Here is an 18,717-nt window from a genome sequence, read left to right on the forward strand (position 1 = left end):
AAGGACGGATTTTAATGTATATACGTATATATATATATATTAAAGAAAAGCAAAATACAAATTGATGAAAATATCTATTTGTGCTATAAACGAAGACAATAAAATACATGCGTGGATTAAATATCAAATAAAAAATGTAGGAGGAATAACGGCTGACTTCTCTTTCTTCACAAGCATTATACACTGTAAGGTGAGTCTTGAGAAGTTTCTAAGCGGTGAACACGTAGATGTCGTCGCATATTGCTTTGAACACTAAACCTCCGACCACATCCTTTAGATGTACAGATATAAGGCTTTTCGCCTGTATGAGAATAAACATGTGTACGCAACGATGAAGGGCGCATAAATCTCTTTGCACAATAGGAACACTTGTATTTTCCATTATCTTGACTAGGTGATTCCAATGCTTGCTCTCCGTCAGATTCACTCTCATCTACTGAAAGTCTTCGAGAATACGAATAAACACTGTCTGGATCAGATCGTGATCTTCTCCAGAAGGCTTCCTGAATAATTGGTCTTTGACAAAGACTAGGTATAGATTGTCCTGTTGGTATTTCTTCAAAATATTTAGGTGTACCCGGACCGAGAGGCAAAATTTGAAGTGGTGGTCCCGAGAGTAGTGGAAGAACAAAGGGAGATATTGGTCGTCGAGGAAATGATGGCTTTGGAAGTGCAGTGTAAATTGAACTCTTTGTGCTGTATTCCAAGTAGTTAGAAGAGTTTGGAACCCGGCAAGGGAAAGGCGCTTGAATACTATCCATTGGTTGTGAATAGTGTGGTTTAAATGTCGCGCCTAATTTGCAGAGTATTATGGGGACTGTTAGTTAACGGCATTGTGGTGTACGCTTTCCTTTAAAATAATAATACTAATAATAACTTGCGATGTGGTGCGGGTACACCATCAAGAAGATGTCGAATAGAAGGAAGATTTTGAAAGTGCTGCATGGTCTGGAGTGTTTTGAGGTAAGATATTAAAAAAGGTAGATCTATAAGATGCAAAGAGGGCGATCTCTTAATATGCCATTCGCTTCATCGTACAATTTCAATACTGTCGATCAAACCCTTTCCTGGCCCAAAGTACAAACATCAAGACGATCTCAGCTAGGAGACAACATTCGATCAACCAAGTTTCTCAATTACTTATAATATACACATGTACGTGTGCATGTATAAAAGTGCATATAGATATAGATATAGTTTATAAACTATATTGTCTTTTACTTTCCCTCTATCTGTTTATTTTATTTTATTTTTGGAAACCATTCGAGACGGCAATTTTCCTAATTCTTACATTCTACAATATAAAATTCCCGTCTTTATTTCCACATCTAATGGTTACCCAAGGCAACATCTTGCTCTTGGCAGTGATTCCTATTTTGTTGATTTTCTCCATTTCCTTTTTATTACTCTAAAACTATCACTTTATTAAATACACATGCACACATATAAATGTTAGACTTGCTCCAATAAATCATGGTACTCTTCCTCTACACCATCATAAGTAGCTTGAAGCTTTTCCTTCATTTCATCAGCATCCATGTCTTTCAGGGCATCCTTGAAGCAAAACAGAATCATCATTCCACTGTTAGTTTCTGATTGGACTCTATCCCAACTTTTTTTTAATACTCACGATATTAAACAAATAAAGTCTCTGTTTTACTTGAAGTCGATAAGCCTTATAAGCTGCACTATCCAGCTTGTTGAGTTTGGAAAGCAAATACATTTCAACGCATCGTCTGATTTGGCGCTATTAAACAAACTATTAGACACCATTTTTTTCAAGACAGAAGAAGAGAAAAGAAAACGAATATCTCATATTTCATATTTCTCCTAAACCACTATAATCATAATTGTTGTCTTTCTTACTTCAGTCAACTTGAAACGTTTTTGGAGCTCCTTAATCTTCTCTTCTGGAACAGGAGCTTGAAGGCCTTGGAAGGCATGTTGATCTCGTAGGATACGCATATCATTTTTGTCTCTCAAATTACTGAATTCTTCATTAGGATCTTCCACTATTGTTTGTTCGTCTTGTTAGTTTATTATCATTGCGACGGATTTATTGATACTCATATTACCTGTGAGTTCACAGACTTCATTACGTGTCGTAAAGATGCAATAAAGTGTTTGATAGAGAGAGTCTATTGTTTTTGCAGAATACACATGTCAATTAATATGCAACTGTTTTATATAAATTAACTTACTGCCATGACCTTGTTTTTGATATGGAGGAAGAATCAAAAATTGACTGTGATGATAAGGCACGCAATTAATTAAACTTAAAGTAATCCCATTTTCTGTTATTGTCATTACCTGATACGCATACGAATATTCTCGGGCCAGCAGAAGAAAGGATACGCAGTGCAATACCCAACAAAGTGATACACGGCAGATTCATTTTGACCTTGTTTTTCGAACCTATAATTTACACAAATCCAGAATAATTAATATTCTTCATCCATAAATTAAATGATTGATCTTGCTTTACACTGTATAAATCTCCCATTTCTCATCTTCATTGTCAATGTAGCTTGAACCTTCGATAAACAACAATGCAAACAACTGCATTCTGTCATGATATGATCTGAACTTTGTATTGGAAAAGGTAGTCTACGGAGAATAGAGATTTATATAAGTTTACTGTTTAAATTTTGAATATATCAATATCCAATTTAGCTTACTCTGTAAATCTCATATTGTTCTTCATCACCATCTTCGGTTTCAACTTTGTATTCGCTCATTTTCTCACCCAAAGGCTTAAAAGTTTTTGCGTCTTCCTGAACAATACGAATGAATTCATCATAATTGGAAAGCACGTCTAAATGCGAAGATTATTTAAATAAGCCATTATAAATCCAATACAGATAATTATATATGTATATACATTTACCTGAAGGTAAATATTCACTTAGTGTGCCTTTAATATCGGCTGCTTCCAATACACCGGTGTCATTGGTCCCTTGACCATTAAATTTCTCTTTGTAGCTTATATTCAGATAGGTTTTCAATGAGCCGGATGCATAATTAATCTATTTCACGACAATGTACATTCGTATTCATAAGCTGCTTATTTATTTATTTATTTATTTTTGTTTTATTTCTGGTGTCTTACGGTACCTTTATTTGGAGTCCTTTGTATCCAAATACTGTTTCCTGTTCACCGAATATAGGATAGGTAAATTCAGGTTTGAATGGTTCTGATTCCTGGGAATTCTCTTCAGCATTCGACTGTCGAACTGAGTAAAGCTGATCATTAATGATTTGATCATTGATCAATTATATAGATTTACTTGTATATTATTATCAGTTACCCAATTGAAGTTCTGTGCACTCAGTTGTGTTAGAAACAAATTCAGAAAAATCAGAGAATGCAGATGAAAACATTATGGAAATGTTCTAGATTCTTTTTTAGTTACTTTTTTTTCTCCAAAAAAAAAGACAAGGAATTTACACTTTTCTATTTCCTACTCCTCAAGGCACAATTTTATTTTTACAGATATATTTTTTGGCTGTACTATATTTTACACATGTATTACTTAGAGAGTAGATCCAGACATACATACACACACAGAAATGTATTCACCCAATAAGTAGAATAGAGACAAGTAGGAAATCAGACAAACAGGCTGATAAGCTGACTAACTGGCAGAAGCAGACAAACTAACAAACTAACAAACTGGCAAACTGACAGGCAGACCCACAAATGGATAATTTCACACCAAAATCTACAACTCAGTCGTGACTCGTTAAAAAGAAAGCCACTAAAGGTTCGAAAAAATTAGGAAACGAAGATTGATCTTTTACATATAAAAGAAAACTCATCAAGACAACATGCCTGTCACTCGATTACAGAGACAGAAGATGGCAGATAAACACGAAGAGCCAGTGGAAAAAGTGGCTCTTCAGACAAAAGCTAAGAAACCGATCTCTGCGATCCAAGCAAAGAAGCTGAGAGCAGCCGAAAACACAAAAACAGCGGCTGAAAACACAAAAGCAGCAGAAGCAGCAGCAAATAAAGAGACAACAGCAGATGCAGTAAAAGCAACAGAAGCTGTAGAAAGAAAAGAAAAGAAGATTAAAAAAGTAATCTTTGCCGATGAGAAATCTGATGAGGAGCCTGAAGAAAGTGCTTCCGAAGAAAGTGCTTCTGAAGAGAGTGCTTCCGAGGAGAGCGGGTCCGAGGAATCTGAAGATGAAGACCTTGATGTTTTGTTAAACAAGGCCAAGGCAGTGTTAGAGGCACAAAAGGCACAAGAGGAGAATGAAGAAAGGTATGACAAATTTTTGTTCTGTTTAGAGTTTTATATCATTTGGTTCTGTGGTAAATAAGCACAAATCTCTAAATCTCATATTTTTTTTTACTATTATTATTTCTGTGGGATATTTGTTTAGTGAAGAAACTAGAATCAGACGCTTGAACCTTTCAAAATTAGATGCTGGTGTATCTGTTAAACAATCTTTGTACATCACACAAGATAACAAACGTGCCTATCTTGACAAAGCTTCCGTTTCCCTTGTAGACGCTTCAGATACTGATAAAGATGATAAGAAGAAGGAGGCTCTTGTTATTTTAAAAGCAAATAAGAGCGAAGAGGCCCAATTGACAAAGAAGGAACGCCAGCTGGTAACTACACGCATACACAAAATGGAAAACATAGATCGTCTAATGTCTATTCGGTAGTTGAGAGCAAAGTCCACAGGCAAGGGCTGGTTCGATATGGAGCGTCCTGAAATTACAGATGAGATCAAACGCGATTTACAAATTATTAAGATGCGTCATGTTTTGGATCGCAAGCGACATTACAAGAAGATGGGCAAGAACTACAACCCAAAGTTCTTCCAAGTCGGTACTATTATTGAGAGTCCCACTGAATTCTTCTCGTCTCGTATCGCGAAGAAGGATAGAAAGCAGACATTAGTGGATGAGCTTTTGGCAGATGAACAGTCAAAACAATATTTCAAGCGTAAGTTTGATGAGACACAGGAAAGAACTACCAATGGTGGAAAGAAGCATTTTAAGAAGTTGAAGCAAAAGAGAAAGTGGACCAAGTAAATATATATTTATGTATAATAATAATAATAAGTACATTAAAGTAACTTAAATTGAACTCACCTCTTCTTCCTTGAACAATACCATTCTACATAATTTTTTTCATTACTCTTCTTTTTATCCCTTTACCTTCCATGTTGTACAATAAAACACATATATGAAATACACATAATTATTATGAACTATATTAATAAGATTTTATGGATTTATTTAAGTATATAGGTATAGATATAGATATAGATATAGCTATGTAAATGATGTAATATAAATATAAATATAAATGTGAATGTGAATGTGAAGGTAAAGGTAAATGTAAATGAGATGAATATGCTTACATGCAGACTTTTAAATAATAGATTCTATCTTCTAGAATATATATATATATATATATATATATATATATGTAAAAGCAATAAAAAATACAAAGAAATAGCAAATTAAAAAATATAAAATGAGAAAAGGTTATTCAGAGCTGGTATTTTGTATAAATACTTCAGATGCTCCAAAAAAAAAGGGGCGTATGTATGTATGTGTATGTGTATGTGTATGTGTATGTGTATGTGTATGTGTATGTGTATGTGTATGTGTATGTGTATGTGTATGTGTATGTGTATGTGTATGTGTATGTGTATGTGTATGTGTCTAAGTATTTCAAATCTACTGTGATTTGATTATAAAAGTTGAACCTGGGATGCCCTCTTTTGATTCAATACTGCAGTCGATGGCCACTGAACGTTGGTTAACTGACTGTCAGCAACTGGGAGACCAGAACCTGCTATTCTCATTGTTGCTATATCTCTTCTTTCTATAGGGAACACGTCAGAATCGGTTTGATAATAACTTTGGGGTAAGAATATTTGGTTTGACTTTAGCCCATCAAAAGCATTGTGGCTGAGAGTCCCTTGAATATTCGAGCGGTGCATTGGTGACTTGGTAAAGGAAGGTGGTTGGGTTTGGAGATCATAAACGTCAGAGGTACCATCGTTTGATTTCTGAACACTGGATCCTTTTTCAACCATACTTGGTCTATATACATTAAGTTTGGGATACAATAGAAATGTTAGTGTATATCGTGTTACCGTTTTTTGTACAACAAACCTTATAACCATGGAAACTTCTATAAAAAAGGTAGCAATCGGGCTGACAAAATTCCAGGAACTGGCCATGATAAGAGTTGCTGGTAAAGACAGTATGACAGCGTTACGGAAAAACCCATAAATAACAACTGCTACTGCTAAAAATATCATATAAAGCGCAAGTAGTATCATCACGGCGTGGATCTATTTTACGCTGTATTAATTCATCTAGTCAATTTGCTTCTTATTGATTTTCTGTTTTTCTTTTATGTTTACTTTGTCGTTACCTTTAGAATTCCAGCTTTTACTGCGTTGTAACGTTCACCAAAGCTACTGAAATTCTCTAAATGTTCGTTTAGAATTCGTGTGAGGCGTGTTCCAGCAAATGTTACGGCAGTGCACAAAAATATGCAATGAAAAAACCACACGGTGTAGAGGAGTCTGGTCATTATTTCAGCCCCATGTGGATTATTATAGGCCAAGGCACCAGCAGTTATTGAAAATATGTTGTTGAGAATAAATGGGAGAAATAGCAATACGGCACTGACAATGTCAGCTGCGCGTGGAGAAGGTAGCCAACCACTTGAAATTGTTTTGTGGCTCTATTAAATGGATATTTTAAAATAAAACATTAGCCTGTTTATTTTTGTTTTGATTATCTATTGTGCTCACGTCAGCCAAGGTTTGAAGAATTCCGGTCAGATACAAGGCGGCTCCAGCATATCCCCATTGTAATGGAAAATCGAACATAACTAAAGTCAAAATTATATTGGAATGATATATTAAAAGCATTAATATTATTAGTATGAGTGCTGTTTTGATCTATACAAACTTACACGAGCGAAAAATTAGGCTTTTTGAAACATCTGTAGCCAAAATGATACAATAAATCATTCGGACTAAAAGAAAAACATATAGAAAAAAGTGTAGTTAGTAACAATAAGATATATTTTTTTGTGTAATTTTGCTCAAGTAGTATACAGTATTATCAAATATTTCTGCTTTCTGTTGAATTACACAGCATGTACATACGTAGGTTGAGAATAAAAAGCATGACAAGCATTGAGTCTATTGGTTTAGGACGGAAGCAACCCTTTCGTATGTCGATATCGAATATACGATGCCCACGAACGAGTGTACGATGAAGAATTAAAATTAGAGCTACAAAGCGTGCAAATTTTAGCTTCTGTCTGTATTTATACACACATTTGTAGCTAGAAAGTATTATTTTCTTGTCTCTTTATTTCTTCATGTGAGCTTTTGTACCATTTCCTTTTATTTACCTATTACTGACGCGACGGCAGATAGGACAATGCAGATTGTATTGATGATTCGCAATTGTCGTTCTTCTGCGCAACCGGTAATTGTTATTCTCCAATCGCAGTGGCAAACATTGTCAATACAAATACGGTCCAGATCCCAGGAATTGTTTTGATATGTCTCTACCATTAATCAATCGAAAAGCAATTGGTCGTTTGTCAGCGTATGTTTATAAAAAGGCAAAAATGAAGAAGAAGAAATAGCTGGAGTAATAGAAATATATATATATATATGAAGAAGGAAGAAAGAGATGAAGTTTTGTGAGATAATTTAGAATAGATTGCACAAACCAAAGAATTGTTTAATGTAGATGTTGTACAGAAATGAATACTCTCTTCTATTTTACTTTATTTTTACTGCTTTACAAGTCTAGATAATCTCCATTTGGAAACCAAGGCACCAATTAGTTTCCAGTTTCCATAGCTAAAAGTGAAAAGTAAAAAAAAAAGTTTATACTTGAACATGGGGTTATTACCGCGTAATTTATCGAAGATTACACGACAAATTCTTTCCTTCTTACTTCCTACCTCTCTTTCTTTCTTTTTCTTTTTCTTTTTGAATAACTCTGTTCTGTATTCTCTCTTGTATAAATCTAGTATAGGCTTGTGTCTACTTGGTCCGTTTTATTTTTGGAATATTAAATCATTGTAGGCACACATAATTTCCTACAAAAAATTGCTTTACTGTGTCTTTAAAGAGGAAATTTGGCTAAGCCCGAGAAATTCTAATAGTTTTTAACATGAATATAAATAAAATTAATGTATAAAGCTATATATATATGTATATATCAAGTCAATAACATATTATATATATATATATATATATTTAACATTAAGAGTAAGAAGTAAGAATATGAATAATAGCAGTAATTGATGGCGGATAATGTATTCCACTTGTATGACAAAGAAAAAGGATCAAGATTAGATTCAGTTACCGCAAGTGAAACTCGAATAAATGAAGAGGTAGGATTATTTATTAACAGGTGGTCTGAGTAAAGGAATGTATTGATTTAAAGATTCTACTGCTACTATATTTAATTTGTGCTTTAGATGATTGAGCGATAGAACGCAATGCTTCCCCCAGAGGTTTATCCTGGATGTGGATCAGTAATCTACAAACGTGTGTATGTATGTAGCTATCTGTCGATTTACTCAATATGCTATTATTATAGCCTGGGTATACAGACCGTATCACTTTGTTTAACATTCTAAATATTATGTCTTTCCTGGGACATCTTTTTCACTCTGACTTATGTATGTAATTGTAGCTGTACATGTACAATTATCTACAAAATACAATACACTATACGTTTATAAGATCAAATATTCGCCACTAAGCCAATTATCGAGAATAAAATTCTAGTTAATTCTCGATTCTGAATGTAACCCACGCGTAGATCGTAATAGCCTGAATTCCAACTGTTATACTTATACATTATGAGATTGCCAGTAAATCTTTAGTGTAAAGTATATATGTATATATTCTACCAAAGGTATACAATTTTAGTACCTTTTTTTTGTGAAATATACATATATCCATATTGATCACTAAAGACATACAGACACTACATCTTACATAAGATAATTAAAGTAATAATTATAGACGTTTGACAGTTCTTATGTATTTCAATGTACAAAGTGCGTGGTTATTATTGTACTCTAGTACCATAAAAAGTAAACCGGCATTAGGACTAGATTTTTCCAAACTATAATGAATTATTGCGGTGTATAAAGTTTTTATTTAAAGTAGGACAATACATTGTACGCACAATATATATATATTTATATATTTATATTGTACTTTATAACTATAAACAAGTTGTCTACAGAGTTTGCAGAGTATGGTAAACATGAAAGAAACCAATTGGTTATTTATTTTCAGTGTAAAGGGTACAGACCAGCAGCAGTAGATTGTGACTGATACTTGATTATTTAGAGCTTGATAAATTGAATAAATTGTAATTCCTTTCTTTTCCTTTATTTCTATCTATAGAGAATCCGTTTAGTGGAGTATAAAAAAGAAATAGAAAAGCTCAATTAAAGATGGCTACTGCGTCAAGTTATATTGCGCATGTGAATATGTTTTTATTTTTATTTATTGAAAAGCATCTGTGCTTTTTTTTAAAAAAAAAAGAAAGAAAGAAATGCGTGTGTTTTATGTGCATATATCATGTATACACATGTAGAAAATTCCTAATGGCAGCTTTGAAGCTTTGTTCAATATTGAGAAGAAATGAAAGACAAGTGATTCTGTCAACCGATTTGATAGAAACATTAATTTGATAGGTTTCATTAAAATGATGAAAAGCCCTGTGTATGAGAAATTCATACAAACAGCACGATAAGGCTTCACTTAGAATACTCTCCTACAGATATATTCCGGAAATAAGGCAAATTGCGATACCCTGGGATTACCAGAGCTAATTCACTATGAAAATCAGTATTTGTACTATTCTTTTTTGTATTCTCAGGTATGAGCGTTGCCTCGGTTTTTGTACAATTCTCTACATAGCACTATGCACGTTTTTCTTCTAAATATGGCACTAGACTATCGGCCACACTGACGAGCCATGTACAGAGTACCATTTATTCTTCTTTTCTTTCTCTCTCTCTCTCTCTTTATAAATGAGACCAATAGCACAAGACAGAGCAACTTCAGGTGTAACGATCCCTGGACCTTTTTTTTGGGATTGTTCTTGTGTGCAAGGTCCGTCAAGGTTGTACCATTATCTGGTTCTCGAATTTTAAGACTGAATAACTGGGTGTGAGGCTGATTTGTTAGCTTTTTTTTCTGCTCAATGTTCGAAGCAACAATATTGCTATACTATAACTTGAGCCATATTATGAAACGGATTTGATTCTCTCGGTCCCCCTTTTTATATTATTTATCAAAACCAAATCATTCATTACCAAAGAGTATTTAACATATTATACCAAGGCAAACAAGCTAGCTATTCAACTCATTTTTATGCATGAGTATATCTATTATGTATATTTACATTCCAATATTAACACTTGATAGGAGAGTAGTATAATAGTGTATAGTAACCACTTTTTGGTAAATATCAATACCATATAAAATGGTGGACAAAAACTCGCTTTCTTTTTCTATTGACTTGTGCTTAACCTCATTTATTCATTCTAACGACATATTTGTCATAAACCCAAAAGTAAGGGAGTGATGTAACTTGTATATAATAAATGCTCTGTTAATAAGCGTTCTTAAGTATATATATAGCTTTTTTCTTTAATTAATAGTAATATTTACAACTCATATTCTTATCGTTATAGAATGTGAATTGTTATGATAAAACAAGGTTTACGCCACTTTATTTTTCGTAATGAAAGAAAAGAAGTATTGTATTCTTTGAAATTCACATACTTTTTTTTTATAAATTTTAATGTATATGTTTTCCTATATCTTGGTCACACAAGTCTAGATCTTGCCTGTGGTATTGAGACGTATAATATTAATTGTCTACGATTAATAAAGAAAATCATGCCTAATTTTGTGTCAATAGAAAATGTCAAGTCGTTTTTATTACATTTTTACTTAAGATTGAGACGAGCTCGACTTTTTTTTGTAAACAAATCAAATATAGATTTTAGCCACTTTCTGAGAGAAGAACTGACAAGTCTATAATATTTTTTATATATAATCCTCTCGCAAATTGAGACAACAAAGATGCTTAACAAAGTTAAAAGACAAAAGCAGCATATAACCCGCATAACACTCAAATCAAATAATCTAATTCTCTCTTTTGTCCTACTAGCTTAGAGACCTTTAATAAATATGAGCCTATCAATATCCATATAAACAGAAAAAAATATGCTAAACAAAATTCGTACTTTTACATTCTGGTGCCTTCGATCACAAACCAATATCATTCGTTAATATGGCCTCCTCATGTCCCTCTTCACACTCTTTCCTTTCTTGCTTTCTCCATCATCAAATAGATACAATTTTCTCATTTTTAGTACACACTTTACCTATTTTTCTCTTTCTATAGAAAAAACTAGAAAAAAATTATAAAATCTAAAAATCTTAAAAAAATAAAATAAGATAAGAAATCAAAATGACGAAGTAAAAGCAGGCCATTCGAGTATTTTGAATTAACATCGACACATAGAAAACGTGTATATATATATATATATTTGCTTACATACATGGCAAAGAATGTAGAGCTATAATATCTAATATCTGTGTGCATAATTTAGCTGGTACAAAACATAAAAAAGTACTAAATATGAAAGAGCTGAGTCAAAACGGCAAAAATGTAAGGTAAAAACCCGTAATCTTAAAGCTAATCAAGTAGAACTGAGACTTGTATGCTTTAGATATTACCAGAAAGAATTTAAGCAAGCCCTTTGGTATATTGCAACACGGTTAGCATTAAATAAAGCCTTAAGAAGCACCATGGCTAGGCCAAACGACCGCTTACTTTCTTAGAGCGGTTTCTCTTCAAATCATTCAGGGAATTATGAGACAATATCTATAAATTTTTATTCAAAATTTTTAATATCTTATTGTGTCAGAATGGTTACCGTATACACAAAGGTCATGGTGGAATGCTTTGAATTCAAAGTAGAGTTATCTATCGTCTGTGCTAGTATAAACTGCTCACAGATGTAAATATATGTAAAGTATATTATTGTTTTCTACAATAACAAACGAGTTTCTTTTGTATTTGCCCAAATAAAGATTTTATAAAAAAAAAACTATTGTTAATAATCAAGTTTAACATCAAAAAGATCAAAAGGTGTTTTTGTTTATTTTTGTTGTGTACTGTATTTTCATTGAAATGGAGATTTATATTAATGAGTCAAAACGCTCTTTGAGTTCTCGCTGGTATAACATTGCCCTCTTACATATGCTGTCAAATTGGAAATGTTTCTTAAAGTGTTTGATTTAATTACGCTTAATTTAAGCAGGTAAGGATAAGTGTAAGTATTTACACACAATCTTACAAATTCTCTTGCTGAAAATAATAGTCGCTGAAGAAATTAACACGGCTGTATTAGATATGTTGACGGGACTAAATATAAGCCTCTCTACATATGTTCAATATGAAGAGGTCATGACACTGAAAAATGAAAATTCTAGGGATGTTTCAAATTTTGGCTGTCAAATATAAAACTTTATAAAAGTTCCTTTTTCTCTCGTGAAAATTGAACTTTTTTCAACGCTCTCTAATATATATATATATATAATAGTTTCTAGTAAGCCATCGCTTTTATATTCTTTCTATACAACTTCAACGTATATTACTATATTCGTTGGACATCCTTTGATAAGCTAAAAAGAAACTTGAAAAATCCAGCATCATTCTATCATTACAGAAATATTATTCTATTCTTTTTATTATCATTTATAAAGTACAGACCACATAGTCTCTGCTGGTGCACTTTTTATAAATACACACACATCCATGTTTTTGCACACACTATACATCATGCTTATGAAACATGTACATTTCTTTGTAAAATCAACTCTGACCACTTAGGTAAGTAAGAATATATATATATATATATATCCTCTACTCTTTATCTCAAAAATAAAAATCGGTCGTTGCTAGGGTTTGTCATATCCGTTGTTTGGATTGAAGTTTTGTAGTTTTGTAGTTTTGTAGTTGTGTATATGTATATATTGTCGATTTCTCTTTTTCTCTTCCCTTTCTTTCTCTTTTCCGTTTTTATATCTTTTAACGTCTACCAGAATTGGGACTGATGCTTCTCTGCCTTTGGTTCGATCGGTTGGTGTCATTGAATCGTCTGCTTTCGACCTTCTCTGGTCCCTTTACGAATGCAAAGCTCACTTTAATGTTCTGACCAAGGAAAGTTGTATCATTTGCATCAGCTACAGCAGCCTCTGCCTCCTTGAAGGATTCATATTCAATCAGTGCATAACCCTAAAAACATTGTATTTCAAATTATTCCCCAATATATATAGTCGCCTTGAAAAGTAAGTCATCATACAAATAAGCCTTGTTCCAATATATATATAAACACTTTCTTCTCCAATTCTCATTTTTTATTTGCCTAAAATTTACTTCTTACACAGCAAAAATACTTGCCTTGACATAACCTGTTCGTCTATCGAGATTGAGATGCAAATTCTTAATGACACCATAATCTGAAAATCTTTCTGTCAATCCTTCCTCATCTGCCTCTTCATGAACGCCACGCACAATGATAATCCATCCTTCGATTGCTAGAAGCATTGGTAATTTTGGCGTGAGATTAATTTATCTTCTTTTAGGAATAATTGCAGTAATAGTAGTTCCTCACATCTTTCTGGCTCTAATGAACCATCGCCTTCCATGCGATCACCGCGAAGTGCACGTCTCTCTGATTAATATAATGTGGTTATTACAAATGGCGATCATAAATTTATACGATTAAATTGCAAGTACCATCATTGCTGCTGAAAAGACGTCCTTTTTGCTTGATCTCAGCCGAACGGTCTAATCCATAAAAAATAGGTTATATTTTTTTCAGGCCTTTGATCAATTTAGCAGGGAAATTGAGAGAGAAGACAAAACTTACCATCATCAACGGCCATTCTCTCACTAGAGTAGTCGCGTCTGGATCTGGAATCACGATCAGCCATAATGTATATAATTATCCGTGTTGCTCAACACTCTATGGCGCGCTTTAGGTGAGTTAAAAGTAGTTGACGGGGAAAAACAATGACGTTGCGACGCGGTCACATTTGGATTCACATCATGTTGCACTATACTTTACTTTTTGTTCCTTAAAAGATAGGATAGAGCTTTTAATTGAATTCGTTTTTTTCTTTTGCTGTTGTTTTTGTTTCTAGTTTTCTGGTATATACATTTTATATCTTAAGCCATTGACTAATAATAAGAAAAATAATAATATAAAAATTGAAACGATTGAAACGATTGAAACGATTGAAACGAAAAAGCTAAATTTACCTATATCAAAGTACACTACAGGTGTTCATTTTCTGTGAGAAAAAAAAGAAGAGAACAAAAAATGATATTTGGAATGAATTTTTTTGTAATGGTAAAGAAAAGTACATAAAATTATATATTAAATATAACTGTAATTTCTACAAACTTTTAATCATTTAAAATAAAAAATAAAATGTGAAAAATGTGGGGAATTTACTGTAACTCTGAACTATAATTGACACTAGAGCTCAAGATTTGATGTGAATACGATAATGTAATAATAATAATGAAAGTAACAAAGTTAAATTATAGCTGTTAAATTTTTCTATAGGTTTGGTGTACAATTCGTAATTTGCAATTTAATATAAGAATAGCCTACTTTTCTATTAATGCATCTTATCTAACCTTTCAATTTTTTTACGACTGTACGATTAAAAAAAAAGCGGAAAAAGTTAATGGAAAAAGTATAGACACACACCTAATGGCAGAAAATTTAAGTAAAAGTAGAATCTATGGTTTTACAAGTCTCTTTCAGAAAATAAAACACTTTAAACCATGTGTACTATTCTAAGAAAACGCCTTGTATGCTAATTCGCTAGAGAATTGTTCACTTGCCTTGTGTACTCTCTTTAAAATACGTAACCCTTAAACAGCGAGAGAGAAAAGAAAACATTGGACATGTTTAAATTCTGCAATAATAATAAACATGTGGCATTTATTAATATTCAGCTCTAATACGCATCTTGATCAGAGTACTGTTTAGAGGCTTGACCGTGACAAAGAGTTACTATCTTAACTACGATGCTTTAAAAACGAAAACAGAATCTTTGCCATGGAGAGTTTAGTCCTCCAGTAAAAAGAGTATCGATCTATTCAATAAGTTGGTCGAAACCCAATATGAGTTTATTTGAATTATGTGTATTTGTATACAATGACGGCTAGAATGTATTTTTCAGCTACGTGTGAATAATACAGCCACAGATGTAAAATGCTTTAAAGATTATTGTGGTTGTACATATAGTGCACTCAACTTTGCAAAGGAGCCTTTGACAGATCAATTAAAGCACACACATGATGCAATGGATATTATTTTAAAAGACTACATTCCCAAATTTTTATCTTCAGAGTTTTTGAGATTTCTACTGAATTTCTCATTTCTCATGTTTTGTTTATCAATTACACTTACAAGCCTAATATTACTTACTATACATCCTGGGGTTTCTGTGGTAAATACTCATTTAATTTTTTCCCATGGATTCTGTCCAACAAGATCTTCTCTTTTCCAGCTTTATTCGACTTCTTCCCCCCAATTCAAGATCTTTGTGACACCTGCAATTAAATCGCACAATTTAAAAGATAGAGCCGATTCTTTATTTGATGTTACATTTTCTACCTTGTACATCCTAATCTGGATCACAACATATTCACCCCCAGTTTGATTCTCCACCCTTCAAAAACACTTATCCCGCTCAGAATTTCCATAAATGGATAAAAGGTTAGTGAGTGTGAAGAGCTGTATATAACAGAATTTTAACTTTTTTTTGTTTTCTTCTTCTTGCTCTAAGCTTCTTCAGTTCCCAGATTAAAATTGAAATTATAAGGATAAAGATTATTTTATATATACATATATAATACAAGTAAAAGCTCTCTTGAACTCACCTTACTGTTCAAAATCTTTATATTGTAAGTTACGATCATTTCTTACTGTTTTGTATTGCTGCTCAATAAATAGACAGCCATTTTGCGTTGATTTCGGAATATTTTTTGCGACAAATAATCAGCAAGACTTTTTTTGTGCTTATTAAAAAATTATTGGACATCCAACGCTTTTGGACACCCCTCTTCTTAGATATATATATATTGATTAATTAATAATTGAACAATTACTCTTCATCGATATTACTACATATAAACCTTATGTGACATCACCTGCCTTGTATCTAGTGACATCACATTGAAGAGTAAACTGTCACCATGAAGGATAGAGGGGGGTGGAGGGGTGTCCAAAGGATTTTATTAGAGAAAAAAATTATACCCTAACAATATGGCCATCTTACAGCGGCTATTCAAAGGCTTTCATTATGAGACTGTGCCTTCAATCGGTGAGACTGATGTGATTGTACCATCTATAGTAGCCCAGAACATGTCCGGCAAGAAGGATTCGAATGAACTCGAAACTCGGGAATCGATTGGATCGCAGTCATCATCTGCCGATGTTCCTCATGTAAAAGCATCATTCTTTACATACATGCTTGTAATGTGTGTTTGTGTAGGCGGATTCCTGTTTGGTTACGATACTGGTGGTAAGAGTTAATATAAATGCAATAAAAAAAACAAAACAAAAAAGTCGTAAATCATTTCAATGATCCTTAAAATGTTCTCATAGTCATCTCCGGTGCACTTCAACCTCTTCAGGAAAAATTTGGTTTGAGTACAGTTCAAAAGGAATTAGTAGTTGGTGCCACTACTTTGGGTGCAATATTTGGAGGATTCTTTGCTGGTTTGGTAATAAACATAAAACAATATTTATTTATTTATATTTACTTTATAATTTCTCTCTTTCCATTATTCTTATTCGGTAAAAATATTTTGATATATTAATATATGTATATTCCACCTTTATAGCTGTCAGATAAAATGGGAAGAAAGGTAAAGAAATACGAACATATAACATATCTAGATAAATGAATAAACATAGCTGAATTGGTGCTAATTTCAAGAGTAAAACTAACATCTTCATTTTTTAAATAGATTCTAGTCATCATTTCTTCTGTAATATTTATCGCTGGCGCTCTTCTTCTTGCCTTGGCACCAAGTTATGGTGTGCTTCTCTTGGGTCGCCTGGTGGTTGGTGTAGCTGTCGGAGTGGCTTCCATGATTGTCCCAGTTTATGTCAGTGAGTGTACTACAGAACAACTTGCAAAAAAAAAATACCTACAAAATGCATACACACACACATTTTGTATTTACTTTCATCTTCACAGGTGAACTGGCACCAAAACATATCCGTGGCAGATTGACGACCCTCAATACACTTGTTATCACATTTGGTCAAGTAATTGCCTATGTTATGAACATTGCCTTTGCCTCTGTCGACAATGGTTGGCGGTACATGTTTGGTATTGCTGGTATCCCAGCCCTTTTCCAATTTATTAGTAAGTTTACTGTGTCCATATACATGGTTAGCCATCTATTTTCTCTTTGTGTGGGAGTCTTTCTTGAAACATACTAAGATCTTTCTTTCCAGTTATGCCATTTTTGCCTGAATCACCTCGTCGTCTGGTTATCACTAATAAGCTCGAACAGGCCAAATCAACTCTTCGTAAAATCTACGGCCCTGAAGTCACAGAAGCTTTCATTGAAAACCAAGTTCGTTTGATGCTCGATGATGTCAACAGTAGCTCTAGTTCAAGCTTTAAAGATCTAATTCATCGTGATACCCTCAGACCACTCATAATTGGTAAGGCAGAGATGGAGTTCTTAACAAATGAGTTTTTAATTTATGAGGAATTTTGTACAGCATGTCTCTTGCAGGCAGCGCAACAACTGTCCGGCTTTAATGCTGCCATGTATTACGCTGCAACTATTCTACAGATGGCTGGATTCCGTAGTAACCAAAATTCAACAAGTGTGGCTATTATTGTGTCAGTTACCAATATGGTGTTTACTGCGGTAGCAGTTTCAGTTATCGATTGGGCAGGTCGTCGTCGCATGGTTGTTATCACTATGCTGATGATGATTGCTGGTTTAATCTCTCTGGGCGCCACATTTGCTGCCCAACAAGGCTTTATTCCCAAGCAAGACAGCTGCAGCGGTTATGTAACACATTGTGCTCGTTGTGTACTTGATGATCGCTGTGGCTGGTCCATCTCAGAAGACGTATGTGTACCTCTGCTAGGTCATTCTGGCGATATTTATGAGAGCACTACTGGCTGTCCTCCTCGAGGGAATGATAAGGCCATTACTGGAATACTTTTGACATCGCTTATTGTCTATGTTGCCAGTTATGCTCTTGGTTTAGGATATGCCCCGTAAGTTGTTTTTTTTTTAAAAAGAATCACTTTATATTATACTAATCGGCTTGCGTGGAGTTTAGTTGGCTTATCCAAAGTGAGATGTTTTCTAATTCTGTACGTGGAAAGGCCAATGGCGTATCTACTGCTGTCAATTGGATTTGTAACTTGATCATTTCTACCACATTCTTATCCATGACGGATACATTGACTTCTGCAGGAACCTTTTGGTTCTATGCAGGTATTTCGTTTATCTTATGGATTGGAATATATTTTCTTCTGCCAGAGGTAAATACGATTAACATTACAAAGATATATGAAGAGATATACGTGTGGTGTCTACAG

The 18,717-nt window shown here is 33.5% G+C and overlaps 6 protein-coding genes across 6 annotated transcripts; 2 read left to right on the plus strand and 4 right to left on the minus strand.

The window, feature by feature from the left end:
• Positions 1–215: 215 nt before the first annotated feature.
• PHYBLDRAFT_95289 (C2H2-type zinc finger transcription factor) lies at positions 216–386 on the minus strand (the record flags this gene model as incomplete). Its single annotated transcript, XM_018443892.1, has 1 exon — positions 216–386. A coding segment is annotated over one exon (171 nt), but the record flags the coding sequence as incomplete, so codon positions are not given.
• Positions 387–1,452: 1,066 nt separating this feature from the next.
• PHYBLDRAFT_154944 (DNA-binding transcription regulator) lies at positions 1,453–3,381 on the minus strand (the record flags this gene model as incomplete). Its single annotated transcript, XM_018433365.1, has 11 exons — positions 1,453–1,554; positions 1,631–1,747; positions 1,867–2,012; positions 2,076–2,138; positions 2,202–2,245; positions 2,311–2,415; positions 2,486–2,607; positions 2,679–2,815; positions 2,888–3,026; positions 3,115–3,194; positions 3,309–3,381. The coding sequence occupies 11 exons, from the start codon at positions 3,379–3,381 to the stop codon at positions 1,453–1,455; spliced, it is 1,128 nt and encodes a 375-aa protein (XP_018294323.1).
• A 435-nt stretch (positions 3,382–3,816) lies between these two features.
• PHYBLDRAFT_132323 (hypothetical protein) lies at positions 3,817–5,213 on the plus strand. The gene is made up of 3 exons (XM_018429487.1): positions 3,817–4,268; positions 4,390–4,621; positions 4,679–5,213. Exons 1-3 carry the CDS (start codon positions 3,829–3,831, stop codon positions 5,048–5,050), a joined length of 1,044 nt encoding a protein of 347 aa, XP_018294324.1. The 5' UTR covers positions 3,817–3,828; the 3' UTR covers positions 5,051–5,213.
• A 505-nt stretch (positions 5,214–5,718) lies between these two features.
• Positions 5,719–7,572, minus strand: PHYBLDRAFT_59820 (hypothetical protein; the record flags this gene model as incomplete). Its single annotated transcript, XM_018440564.1, has 7 exons — positions 5,719–6,073; positions 6,146–6,327; positions 6,411–6,725; positions 6,796–6,875; positions 6,960–7,022; positions 7,156–7,313; positions 7,418–7,572. The coding sequence occupies 7 exons, from the start codon at positions 7,570–7,572 to the stop codon at positions 5,719–5,721; spliced, it is 1,308 nt and encodes a 435-aa protein (XP_018294325.1).
• Positions 7,573–13,144: 5,572 nt separating this feature from the next.
• On the minus strand, positions 13,145–14,052 carry PHYBLDRAFT_166257 (hypothetical protein; the record flags this gene model as incomplete). The annotated part of the gene is made up of 5 exons (XM_018435386.1): positions 13,145–13,351; positions 13,523–13,653; positions 13,731–13,790; positions 13,856–13,906; positions 13,989–14,052. 5 exons carry the CDS (start codon positions 14,050–14,052, stop codon positions 13,145–13,147), a joined length of 513 nt encoding a protein of 170 aa, XP_018294326.1.
• Positions 14,053–16,574: 2,522 nt separating this feature from the next.
• PHYBLDRAFT_97609 (hypothetical protein) lies at positions 16,575–18,687 on the plus strand (the record flags this gene model as incomplete). Its single annotated transcript, XM_018444025.1, has 9 exons — positions 16,575–16,662; positions 16,746–16,864; positions 16,985–17,008; positions 17,111–17,255; positions 17,344–17,514; positions 17,607–17,819; positions 17,880–18,194; positions 18,306–18,390; positions 18,456–18,687. Coding segments are annotated over 9 exons (1,392 nt in total), but the record flags the coding sequence as incomplete, so codon positions are not given.
• Between the last annotated feature and the right edge of the window lie 30 nt (positions 18,688–18,717).

Source organism: Phycomyces blakesleeanus, assembly GCF_001638985.1.
Source record: "Phycomyces blakesleeanus NRRL 1555(-) unplaced genomic scaffold PHYBLscaffold_6, whole genome shotgun sequence".
Taxonomy (NCBI): domain Eukaryota; kingdom Fungi; phylum Mucoromycota; class Mucoromycetes; order Mucorales; family Phycomycetaceae; genus Phycomyces; species Phycomyces blakesleeanus.